This window comes from Mya arenaria, chromosome 12 (genome assembly GCF_026914265.1).
Source record: "Mya arenaria isolate MELC-2E11 chromosome 12, ASM2691426v1".
In the NCBI taxonomy this organism is placed as follows: Eukaryota; Metazoa; Mollusca; class Bivalvia; order Myida; family Myidae; genus Mya; species Mya arenaria.
In genome coordinates, this window is record NC_069133.1 from 4126001 (window position 1) to 4139505 (window position 13505).

Below are 13505 nucleotides of genomic sequence, written 5' to 3' on the forward strand. Positions count from 1 at the left end.
ATAGCCCCGGGGCTATAATCAGTCACGTGACCGATAATGACCCTGCGATTGTCCGCACGTGCAACGTGACGCAATTTCACGTTGTTGAAGATGGCTGACGGAGTAGACATGGGTGAACGTACGCTCGAAAATTTAGCCAACAGGCTACTTCAACTGGATTCTGCCATCGAAAAAAATGAACATTTCACTGAGGCACAAGCCCGGCAATTCATTGAAGCAAAGAAAAACAAGGCTACGGTAACAAAAACAAGGAGTGACATGAAAAAGGCGAACGATTGGCTGAATGATGACGGCGAGACCCGCCAGATCAAAGACATTCCACAAAAGGAGCTAGATATTCTTCTATCCAGATTCCTGCTCAGTGTCAAGAAGAACAAGCTTTCGGCAGAGGCGAATGGCCCCGCTGCAACCAACTTCGAGCCATTTACCCTGCGTGGCATCTTGTCAAGTGTAAAGAGACACCTGTCCGAGAATGGTAGGCGTATTTCTGTCTGTTATTATTATCTAAAACAACTAAAGTTAATATATAAACACCTTAATAGTTATATATTTTATAGTTGCCTATAATTTTATGCACAGACTTATTATTTTAATCATAATCAACAGAGTACGAAGGCAATGTCATGGGCGGAAAAGAGTTCAAACTCACACGGGACACGCTAAAAGCGAAATGCGTGGACTTGAAAGAAAAGGGACTTGGCAACAAAAACAGAGAGCCGATCCCTTCACTTCCTCAGAGATTCAACAACTCTACGAAAATGAACTTCATGGAGCCGGTAAATTTGGCAGTTAATTGATTGTTTACATATCACTAAGCAACAAAGACAAGGGAGACAACTAAAGCATAAAGAGAACGATATAAGCCGGTCCCCGGTATTCAAAATAGCCTACCTTTATAATATGTATTGCGTGGTAATAATGAATAATGGGTAATTATTATTGTATGACGAAATTCATGGATTTTATGTCTGTTATTTTATATTTCTTTAACCTTATATATATTTTATAAACATTCATTACTATATTAAGGTAGAAAAAAGAAATCTATATGCATTTAGAGTGAGTTTACAGTGCAGTGCATTGTTAAACAGTAGAGAACATTATACGACATAATAATCAAGCACATTTTAACTATGTAATTGTTTCAAATAGTATAAATTTCGAATTAATTACAGCCTCTCCAATTTCCCTCACAAATACCATTTGGCTTAACAACACCATGCACCTTGGATTGCGAGGAAGACAGGAGCACTTGACCATGTTGTGGGGGGACTTGGAATTAAGCCAGACCTCCGATGGTGTGTGTTACTTGGCCTTCACGGAGAGGGCGACAAAAACAAGAAACGGTGTTGCTGGTGACCACAGGCAATATGTACCTAAGCTCTTTGAACAGCCAGGTAACCAAGTAAAAATAGCATTGTTACAAAAAGGTTATTTTTTCTATTGTTAACAGATGATGTTCATTTATTGCAGTTATTAGCAAAACTTTTTAAACTAAAATCCATTTAAAATAAGAATTCAAATGTTGATTTTGTAAAAAAGAAATAAATATGTGATTGAGTACTCTGAATGTGTTTTATAATTATTTGCAGGAGACCCAAACTGCCCTGTAAGGTTGTATCAGCTTTACAATGAAAAGAGACCACCTCAGATGTCCGCCCCAGAAACAAGGTTTTATGTAGCCCTGAATCCAAATTTTGGAAAGGGAACAGAATCAAATGATCTCTGGTTCATCAACCAAAACCTGGGAAAAAATAAATTGGGACAACTGGCCAAAACCATGAGTGAGCAGGCTGGATTTCAGGCTATGCATGTTAATCACTCTGCAAGAAAAACATGCATTTCAAATTTGCTGGATGCCGGTTGTTTCCCCACTGAGGTGGCACAGCTGACTGGTCACAAAAATCTGATGTCTCTAAATCATTACCATACAAACAATATAGAAAAGCAGCAAAACATGTCCAATATTCTTCACATATGTAAGAGAAAAGAACCAGTGACAAATCCAGAACCAGAACCAATTACTAGCATGGAGGAATTTGATGATGATGACAATCAGGAACTTGTAGCAGCATCCCAGGAAATTGAGCAAGCGCTATCTTCCATCCAAACATATGAAGAGATTCCTGTAAGAAAACCAACACATGATGAAGCTGAACAAGTTTTAGACCTTCCCATTAAACAAAGCCCAGGTGGAACACTGACCCTGCAAAAAATTATGAAGGACCCTCAGTCACTGTTTAATGGCTGCACCTTTAATGGGCCTATCAGCATTAATTTGAGAAATTAGGAACCATACAGTATGCATGCATAACTTGTACTGCCTCCTTAAGTTGTAGGCACTGGAATGAGTGAACAAAGTTATTCTGCATACATGTTTTATTCCATTCATCCACTGTTATTATTATATTGTTTTTATTTCACATGTTTTTGGGTTGAAAAATGTTCTTTTATCTTCACTTCCTGTGAAATAAATGTGTGCTACATGTATTTTATTTCAATTTGCTTTTCCAGTATCGGCATATCGACAGACTACTGAATACTTGAGTCAAAACATGTGTATTAAACAGTTCAATATATGGCCGCGCGGGGCCAATGAGTGATAATAGCCCCGGCATGTTGATAATGGCCCGAGGGCTTTAGCCCGAGGGCCATTATCGATATGCCGGGGCTATTATCACTCATTGGCCCCGCGCGGCCATATATTAATCTCTAATTAAAACATTGCGGCAGGTTAAAATTTGTTGCGGCATGTAATCTTTTAGTGTGTATATGTCGCAATGTCCTGTGAAAATATATTTTTTCTCGTTGCCTGTCATTGATAATATATATGACATATAAGTCATGTAGGAAATAAATCAAATCAGTAAGGATCACTAACGGATTCAAGGGGGGGGGGGCGCCCCTGAAGGTTGTAGAGCAACTAAAGCCTAGTTGTGATTGTTCAAATACAAATAACATGAGCCGTATCGCGCGATGTTGGGCCTTTAGGCATACTTATTACGAACGAAATAATCATTCATTAAAATGCCAAAATAAATACTTCTATGTATTTGTATTTCTTCCAAACATTTTTCTTTTAAATGATTGTCATTGGCGCATTACTTTCACGACGATTTTTCACCATTAGTTTACTCATGTTTCCAAATCAACCACGGATTTCGTTCCAACTTATTTTGTCTCCATTCATGTCTGTGTTTAAAACGGTCCATTTGATTAAAAATACAAAATTAATAATCGAATTTATCTTTATTTATGTTCCATAAAGATCCCTTGTATGGAAAAGAACTACAATTATAAGCTAGTTTCACTATTGTTACGTTAATGCAGTTCCGCGTTATTTCATTAGTGTTCTTTCGTAATGACGTCATGTGCGTTACGTTAAATTTAATATTCAAAATGCGCATTACATGGTCTTATTTGTAAACACGGATCAATATGAGTGATATCTTTATGAACGTTTCAGTATGACATTCTGTATTCAAATACGCAATAAAACAATAAAAGCAAATGTACGTCCGTAGGCCCAAATTCAGGCGATGCAGGCTGGGCCATGGTTCCCATTATTTGTTAATTACGCTTACCAAATTGGTGGAGCTATTTATAGGCTTGACCAAATGTGTTATAAATAACATGTTCATGACAAACTATAATATAATTTTATACTTTTAGACATTCAATATATATTTACTACATTTTGATATGAACACTGTTAATACAGTATTATGTTGCATTTGGAGAATTCACCCGGATTGCGTGTGTGCATGATTTATGAATAACTGGCACTGCCCTTGTACCAATGACATGTACAAAAAGGTTTCCAAACAGTGATAAACTGATTAACACATTGAATAATCATGAAAAATAATACTGAACATTTATTGAAAACCATCAAATTGAAACTGAAAGTATATTTTCCGAAAAATAAACGGTGCTGACTGTAATTTTTTACTTGACATTGTGACCGACCAAAACAGAAGTCGAACATTCGCATTGACTGGTATTCTAACTTGGCCTAAATTTGCTTTGATGAAACCGAAAGTAAACCCTTTCTGATTAAAATGATGATATTTTGAAAATCTGGTTTGTAAGTCTTCATGTAACAGTATGTGACTGTACGTACCTTCTTGACAACAGTGTTGAAACCAAAGTAATACGTCAATTATATTAGGGAGAAAGTTCAATGGAGGAGATAACCAGTAACATCCAAATTCATAATGTAAGCACACTTTTCTATTATAATTTTATAAACATATGGACAAGTATACAAAAGGTCGATTGGGATATCAATACTTACTGTCATGGAATGTACACCGACTTAACATTGAATTAATTCTCCTTTCACACGTTAAAATTTCATTGTTTCAGAAGTGTTCACTATGGAGAACTTTGTTCGCAGGGAAGTCATTCGGTCGCAGTTGGAACACTTGGTACGTTTAAGATAAAATGGTTTGATAAACTATATTATATCGAAAATATCCGTACATATTCTTTTTTTTAATATTTGTTATTAAGTTAAAGTTATTTGCAGTCTGAATGAGTGTCAATAAAGTGAAGTCGAGCGGCATTGAAATTCATATGTTCTGAAGATAGAATTTACTATTCTTAGGCCAATATAAATTATTTACTTGATTGTCAACATTCTTTTTATATCGGGAAGGGGAGGTTGGGGTAACATTTTATTCTTTAATTTTTCTTAGATACCTGTTTGACCTTTGAGCATGTGTCCATGCTCTTTCTATTTTATAAGCGATCATATACAGGTGTTTCTAGACGAACCACGAACACGATTGTAGCAATTCACCTTATATACATTTGATTGTTATACATCGACTCGGCAGGTATGAATAAACGCCGTTACCGGACAGTAACGGACAGATTCGCAAATACAGAAAGTAGTTCAACATTTTTATTTGCGTCAATAAAATGTAAGGGAATGCGCAAAAAGAGGGGGCGGTAGGCGATGAAAATGTAGTAATTCATTTAAAGTTGCCTTAAGTTAAGTCAATTTAAATTGGGTCAAAAATGAAGTGACTTTGTATATTCCATAATAACGCTTTGAATGAACTAATGAAACATTTACAGGCAAAGTAAGCTCATTCGATTGGTTCTTACAAACGTCCAGACGTAATGTGATTAGCTAAAAGGTGAATTTAACTTTTAAGTTAAAGCTCTTGACTTATGTTGTGTTTATCAATGTGGTTTTAAGCGTATCTTAATGAGGCTTGTCAACTTATGACTTTTATTTCTGCACAGTGAAACTATAAATACTTGTTCTCTAAGAGTGTAATATTAACCTGCTTAAGAATGTTATATGTGACAGGCATGACAGCTGAGTAAGGAGGGATGTGTTCTTATATCCTGCTAAGAAATGGTTTATTTTACAGGCATGACAGCTGAGTAATGAGGGATGTGTTATTATACCCCGCTAAAGAATCGTTTATTTGACATGCATGACAGCTGAGTAATGAGGGATGTGTTATTATACTCCGCTAAAGAATCGTATTCTTTACAGGCATGACAGCTGAGTAATGGGGGAGGGGTTATTATAACCTGCTAAAGAATTGTTTATTTTACAGGCATGACAGCTGTGTAATGAGGGATGTGTTATAATATCCTGCTAAAGAATCGTTTTCTTAACAGGCATGACAGCTAAGTAATGAGGGATGTGTTATTAACTTATTATATCCTGCTAAAGAATCGTTTTCTATACAGGCATGACAGCTGAGTTGGGAGGGTTGTGTTATTAAACACTGCTTACGTATCGTTTGTTATACAGGCGTTACTGCTGAGTAAGGACGGTGAAGAGGGTTTTTACAATCTGCTTACGTATCGTATATTTTAAAGGCATTACTGCTGAGTAAGAGGGAGGTGTTATTATATCCTGCTAAAGTATCGTATATCTTACAGACATTACTGCTGAGTAAGGGGGAGGGGTGTAATTATATCCGGCTAAAGTATCGTATATTTTATAACCATTACTGCTGAGTAGGAGGGGGTGTAATTATATCCTGCTAAAGTATTGTATATTCTACAGGCATTACTGCTGAGTAAGAGGGGGTGTAATTATATCCTGCTAAAGTATTGTATATTCTACAGGCATTACTGCTAAGTAAGAGGGGGTGTAATTATATCCTGCTAAAGTATTGTATATTCTACAGGCATTACTGCTGAGTAAGAGGGGGTGTAATTATATCCTGCTAAAGTATTGTATATTCTACAAGCATAAATGCTAAGTAAGAGGGGGTGTAATTATATCCTGCTAAAGTATTGTATATTCTACAGGCATTACTGCTAAGTAAGAGGGGGTGTAATTATATCCTGCTAAAGTATTGTATATTCTACAGGCATTACTGCTAAGTAAGAGGGGGTGTAATTATATCCTGCTAAAGTATCGTATATTCTACAGGCATTACTGCTAAGTAAGAGGGGGTGTAATTATATCCTGCTAAAGTATCGTATATTCTACAGGCATTACTGCTAAGTAAGAGGGGGCGTAATTATATCCTGCTAAAGTATCGTATATTCTACAGGCATTACTGCTAAGTAAGAGGGGGTGTAATTATATCCTGCTAAAGTATCGTATATTCTACAAGCATTACTGCTAAGTAAGAGGGGGTGTAATTATATCCTGCTAAAGTATCGTATATTCTACAGGCATTACTGCTAAATAAGAGGGGGTGTAATTATATCCTGCTAAAGTATCGTATATTCTACAGGCATTACTGCTAAGTAAGACGGGGTGTAATTATATCCTGCTAAAGTATCGTATATTCTACAGGCATTACTGCTAAGTAAGAGGGGGTGTAATTATATCCTGCTAAAGTATCGTATATTCTACAAGCATTACTGCTAAGTAAGAGGGGGTGTAATTATATCCTGCTAAAGTATCGTATATTCTACAGGCATTACTGCTAAATAAGAGGGGGTGTAATTATATCCTGCTAAAGTATCGTATATTCTACAGGCATTACTGCTGAGTATGAAGGGATGTATTATATCTTGCTATAGTATCGTATATTTTACAGGCATTACTGCTGAGTAAGGAGGGGGAAGAGTGTTTTATTATCACTGCTTGTATAGTCGATGGAAGTTTCCAGCTATTTGGCTCGAGCAAGGGTGTTGAATACATACAGAACTACTTTAAAGGCGTGGTGGAGGAGTTTTTGCCTTATTTAAGTATGTCATACACCTATATGCTTAAATGTATTATCTCTATGGACATAAGTAATAGTCAGCACTTTTTAAGAAAAAATAAATACGTTCTCTTTAATCTTTAATTTATCTGTTAGTAGCTACAATGTGGCCGTCAGAAGAGCAGTCATTAAGTAACGAGTCATGCAATAAAATATATTTAATAGCGATTTAATTTTGGGCATCACATTAACACGTTATTCGCTGATGAAACCCTTTTTCGATTTTCTCACTTGCATACTTTGTTATAGTTAAATGACATGAATTACAATCTTGATGATTAAGAATGGGCGGAGCCAGCGTAGCGAACGAGCTCTTCTTAATTATTAAGATAGTACTTTAGGTTATCTTACTGACTTAGAATACAACCTCATTGGCTGATACATTGTCGACACATAATCTGACACGGGGAGTGTGTATCGGATGAGTTGCAGTAGACGGAAAGTTAAACACCCGCGGCAGTTGAAATTCGTAATGATTAAGCCTTGTCTTTTATATTTCATTATCAGCAGTTGTATTGGTTCAAATATAGGTTGTATTCTTATTTACGTTAGTTTTTATCAATGTTTGTTTACCACGTGATAAATTACGTCATATATGCAACGTCGGAAGGCAACTTTATGCTTAAAATGAAGACTTAAAACCAAGATTTTTTCTACACCATTTTAAATGAAACAAAGAGCAGTCAATGTCGTTTAAAAAGCCCCGCCGTCGTTTTATTACCAGCGTTTTATTTGGTGATTAGTTTCTTTAAACACTTCGACAAACCTATTTCCAAAATAATGTGCTGACACTGCTCCGTCAGATAGCCGTTTTTTCGAAAAGGTATGTCGAAGAGTTTAAAGAAACTAAACAATCAACCAAACTCTGGTAAAAGACCAAAGGCGGGACTCTAAAAGCGGCGTAGACTGCGCGTTGTTTCATTTAAAAAGGTGAAGCAATGGTAAAGTGATTTTTGTTTAAAGTCTTCATCCAAAGGAAAATATTTCCTGCCGACGTAGCATTTATGATGCAATTTATCACGTGGTATACACACACTGTTTATGGTACATTGAAATGTTTTAGCGACGTCAATATGTATTGAATGGGCTGACTATATGTAATGAGAGTCCTAACTGACTTTTTTTTAAATAAATTATATAAGGAGAGGAAGTATATAGTATAGTATAGTATAACGATGTATCTTGTGAAGAAAAATAAGACGTGTCAGAATGTTTTGATATTATAATGTTACAGGGCATATCTAAATAATCTGTGTAACCTTTTTAATTCGATCATGAAATAAATGTTAAAACTCTGTCTCATTCTGTCCCTTGACTTAATTAATACATTTATCAGTTATCGCTAAACATCATTAAGAACTATCTTAATTCGAAAAACAAGGAAATGTTAAACCTCTATCTGTCTCTTAGCTATATTGATACATTTATCAATTATTGCAAGACAACATAACCATATGCGTATTTCAGTTTATTTCGCTACATGCCATTCCAGGTCAACAGGACATGCCCGAAAGAGTATACACACGCCAAGTCGTCGATGATTATAATGATGCCAAAAAGGCGATCCGATCTATGATTGTATATCAGGTGAGCGTGAACCAATGTGAATCAAATGTTGTTTATATGAAAGAATGGCGACTCGGTTTTCATTCATTTCCAACGGTTTTCAATAGCAGAGTCGTTAAATTTAAAGACTGTCACTTATTCGTAACTCACAATTGCATCACACTTTTACAATACCTCCGATATCGAAAAAGATATACATAGAAAAACATTTGTCGGAAATAAACATCTGAAGCTATATTTTATCACTAGGTTAACACTGAAGCAAAACACTTCATTGAATAGAAAACACTCATTTTTAACTATACGTTTTGTTTTATATACAGGCATGTCGACTAGCTGAGAACGGGGAGGAGTGCTTTGTGGTGACTGCCACAAACCCAAATATTCTAGGCTCCGACAAGGGGGTAGCCTACTGTGGAATCTTGTTTCAAGGCATTCAGAGAGCCTTTTCCAGACACGTTGGTAAGTGTAACAATGTTGGCATTGATCTGTGTGATTCAGAACTCGAAACCCCTTATCGGTAAAACAATGTTTCTATCAGGATAGTTATTGAGAGTTGTTGAAAGAACTATCAATATACAATAACAGACAGCTATCGGCATTTTCAGCGGCAATTGCGATACAATGACAACAAAATTGGTCGAAAAAATTGTTTTGATAAAATCTCGGACGGGTTCGAATATGGATCATCTCGGATCAATATCTAGGTCACTAGGTCAAATAAGAGAACACGTTTTATTTTGGTTAATTTTGAATATTGGTAATCTTTAACAAAAAATGTAGGTAACTAGGTCGAATCTTGGTTGATTCTGAATACTGTTATTCTTTGATAAAAAAAAGTCGGTTCCTAGAGCAAATCAGTAATTATTGTATGTTTTACTGTCTATTGGTCACAATTTTGTACCAGTCTAAACGAAGCGTTTTCAGAATGATTGTTTTAACTTATTCTTATAATATTCAAATCTGGTTAATTCCCTTCAACAAAAACAACAAGGTTACTATGATAACTCTTAGAAAAACGTATGTAAACCCAATATGTGGTGCTTGATTATCCGATATTTGCGAAATATTTGAATGAGTATACTATTATAAAATGTAGTAAATAGTTATCTTGTTGTATGTGTCCATGTATCCGCTGTGAAAGTCAGGGTAACATTTGTATGTCAGGGCAATGTTGAAAGTTTATATGTGATTTTACCTGGACGGTTAGTAATTCATGCTAACAGAAGTGTTTAAGTATCTGATTTAATGTTATTACACATTTTTCTAATTCATCGTTAGCGGCAATGTATTCAGATGAGCGATTTAAGGCCACCATGGCTTTCTTGTTTTATATATATTGCAAATGGTATTGTTTAGGGAACCTTATACAATTAATGCTATAATGCGTATTTCCTTTTTTACAATACAGAAGCTCACCAAACGGCTGACAGAGATCAGGCCGTTGAACAAGGCCCTGAAACGAGCACAGAAGATGTACATTCTGTACACAGTAAACTGCAAACGCATCTGAAGATTGAGAATCCTATCAGACATGAGTCAGAAAACGATCATTGTGGAAACAATTCCAATGACAAGGGAGAGCCTTGTCCCACACCAAGAAAAGGTGAAACTTCAGCATTATCAAGAAATGTATCCCCTAGTCAATGGAATGGTAGAGGAAAGCAACCACTAAAAGACAACAATACACCAGCGAAAATGGATATCCAATCAATGTTTTCATATTCAGATGATTCAGATCTTCTTGGTAGCGGCACTGATGAGGATTCCACTAATGCAGACAGTCTGCTGTCAGAATCGGAACTGCTAGCCGAATCATCGAAATGGGAAACGACAGGGCTAAAGAGGACAAATCAAATGGATGAGGTCAACTCAGATAAGAAGAGATTTAAACCAGGTAATGGTATTAACTTAAACACTGTTGGTCCAAGTACGTCTGGTTTACAGAGCACAAGTCAGATGAATAAAGAAGACAAACGGTTTGTTTGCGTTGTAAAAGGATGCGAAAAGGGCCATAAGGACCGCAGCAAGCAATTGGAGCATTACATAAGTCACACGGACATGAAATTATACACGTGTGACTTATGTCAGATCTCATTTAAAACTAGAGGGTCTGTTTGTAACCATAGGAAACAGAAGCACCCAGATATTGAATACAGACCTCAGGTAATGTTACGAGAGCGACTCGAAGAGTTGGAAAAAGAGCTAGAAAGAAACAACGACGTCAGTACTTTATATAACCCTGATGTTAGATCAAACGAAAACATGCCAAAACAAAGAAATAGGTTTTGTGGCGTTTATCTTCCTGGATTACATGATGATCAGGATTCTGTTCAGTAATTGGATGCTACACGTCAGACCGAAAATAAATCTTTCTTCTAGAATAAAACGGTGTTCACACACGAATGGATAAAACAAATTCATCTGAACTTACTCTAAAAGGACTAAACGTACTGTAACAATGTTTATTGTATACTATTAAACAGATGTCACTGACATAACGTCACTTTTTAAACTAATACATTATTTATTTATTCCGTTATATTTACATTGTGTTTAAAAATCTTCGGTCCGATTGTTATTTTTTGGTAAAGGTAATTACGCTAATAATGTAGTCTTTGCTAACATTTAAATATTTATTGCTCTATAAGTTTAACGGATATCTCCGTTAAGGCGTTGTTGTTCGACTAAGGCTATTTTCATCTTATTTCATTGTTTTAATTCAGTTTCCTGTCATAGATAGATTTATTAGTAGTTAATTAATCGTGATTAATTTGTAACACAAGGGATGTGATATAACTTTGATAATTTTTTATGTTCATGGTTCACTGCAACTTTTAACTCCTTAGCTTTACAATTCTGTAATTTTTCGATTCCAGTATGTCCTTAAGCTTGTGCAATTATTTATTTTTATTTATGATTGCCATTAAACAAACTGTTTTTTCTTCCAACTGTGATACATTTTATTAGCTAAATGTGTCTTCCTCTGTCAAGCTATGTTTTACCACAAGAACCACAATGGAAATAATGCATTTATAATTCTTTTTTTGTGATATCCATTGTGTACAATAAAGTTAACATGGACTATTTTACTTATGCTTGATGTTTTAATCATGTATCAAGTTTTCAACAATATTCATATTTATAGCCCTAGAAGCGAAGTCTTTTGGGGGTATACATACGACAAACCGGTGGTGACATTTTGATTTCAATATTTCATTTTCCCATTCGTAAGTTTCCGATTTCAAATTCACCAATTTACGAAATCGAGTTCACGATTTCATCTTGTTAAACGAATTCACTATTTTTCACGATTTTAAATTCACGAATTCAAGTTCACTAATCAAGCCACTTTTTATAAATCGTGAAATTATGACGGTGAAATCTTGAAGGTGTAATTGTTCAAATCGTGAAATATTGAAAAGAAAATATCGGGAATTCATAAAGTAAAATGAGTTGACCTTTTATAACATTGCGACATTGACCTTAACAGTGGCGGATCCAGGACTTTCTAAATGGGAGGGGGGGCACAACTAATTATAAACATATAAAACGTTTTTGAATGCATTATTCAAATCATATAATGACCTGGAATTAACATTTCTCGTCGCTGTCAAGGTTGTTTAGGCGTTTCAACCGTCTTGACTGCATGCTTGCAAATTATGTGACCACCTCATCGATGTTAACATCGATGTCTTTGTATGCATATATTAGAAACATGCCGTTTCTTTCCCATGATCGACCATTCGACACACATATGTGATGCAGAATAAGTACTATGCTATAGTACTTAAATATATTGATTGCACTCAACGATGCCTTTCTTCAAATGTCATTGTCAGTTAACTGAAGGAAAATCAACTTGACAAAAGAAATCAAAAAGGGTTTCCAATAAATTTGTCTGTATTAATTTACAAAGGCTCTAGCATGATTCAGATAACTGGACGTTAATAAAGGCCGAAATGGAAAGTTTCAAGGCGGCAACGTTTTGAATTTAAACTTTTGTTAAATGCACGCCATGCACTCACATATCTTGTTGACACACAAAGACATTATTAAAAGCAATCACGAACATATAATGTGTACATGTTAACAGTTTAAAATAACTTATATTTCTGGTTTAGGATATATCCTGAAAACAGTAAACTTACCCGTATAATTTCAGGCATATTTGTTTACTTTTGATTAGCTATTTATGTAAAATGCGGCACAAATTTATCATAATCGAATGTTCGGGCCCTGATGTCATTTTCAAGCGTCTTTTTCGTGTCGTATACTATATTATACTTTGAAATTGGCATACTATAAATAATGGAGCACAAGCATCAGGTTCAATTGTTTATTTGCCCCAGTAATTATATAAACTTTAAATTGCGACAAAACAAATTGTTTGTACAGTTAAATCAATAAAGATGTGCCCAAAGATCATAACTTGCAGACCAGCTGGGGAGGGGGGCATGGACCCTCTGTGACCCACCGGTAGACCCGCCACTGCTTAAATCTAGTGTTAAAACAACACATATACTTTACGAGTAAATCTAGTCATCATGCGAATTATAAAAAAAATGTAACAAAACAACTCTACTTGTCTGAGTGTCACTTTTGGCATACACACACAATAATGGAGTATTATACGAAAGACCAGCGGGGATATTTCGAAATCAAAATTTCACGAATTTACTATTTAAACTTCAAGAAATCACGAATTAACCTCCGCGAGTTCATGCTTACAACATTTAGATT

The 13505-nt window shown here is 35.4% G+C and overlaps 2 protein-coding genes across 4 annotated transcripts in view; both read left to right on the plus strand.

Annotated features, from left to right (window-relative positions):
* Positions 1–11839, plus strand: part of LOC128211913 (uncharacterized) — a 14283-nt gene extending 2444 nt beyond the window's left edge. For 2 of the 3 annotated variants that reach the window (XM_052917039.1, XM_052917040.1), the window contains 5 exons: positions 4369–4430; positions 7029–7179; positions 8689–8783; positions 9086–9224; positions 10174–11839. In XM_052917039.1, coding sequence (XP_052772999.1) covers positions 4380–4430; positions 7029–7179; positions 8689–8783; positions 9086–9224; positions 10174–11102 — 1365 coding nt within the window. In that variant the 5' untranslated portion in view covers positions 4369–4379 and the 3' untranslated portion in view covers positions 11103–11839. The remainder of the gene's footprint in view (positions 1–4368; positions 4431–7028; positions 7180–8688; positions 8784–9085; positions 9225–10173) is intronic. The other variant, XM_052917041.1, reaches the window with a different exon arrangement.
* Positions 369–2535, plus strand: LOC128211916 (uncharacterized). Its single transcript, XM_052917046.1, has 4 exons — positions 369–475; positions 607–776; positions 1176–1397; positions 1593–2535. Exons 2-4 carry the CDS (start codon positions 671–673, stop codon positions 2288–2290), a joined length of 1026 nt encoding a protein of 341 aa, XP_052773006.1. The 5' UTR covers positions 369–475; positions 607–670; the 3' UTR covers positions 2291–2535.
* Positions 11840–13505: the final 1666 nt, after the last annotated feature.

Bases quoted from the DNA above. Each gene is read 5' to 3' on its own strand.
- LOC128211916 (XM_052917046.1), top strand. From the start codon at position 671: ATGCGTGGACTTGAAAGAAAAGGGACTTGGCAACAAAAACAGAGAGCC. The intron at 777-1,175 runs GTAAATTTGGCA...AATTAATTACAG, and splicing joins AAATGAACTTCATGGAGCCG to CCTCTCCAATTTCCCTCACA. The intron at 1,398-1,592 runs GTAACCAAGTAA...AATTATTTGCAG, and splicing joins TAAGCTCTTTGAACAGCCAG to GAGACCCAAACTGCCCTGTA.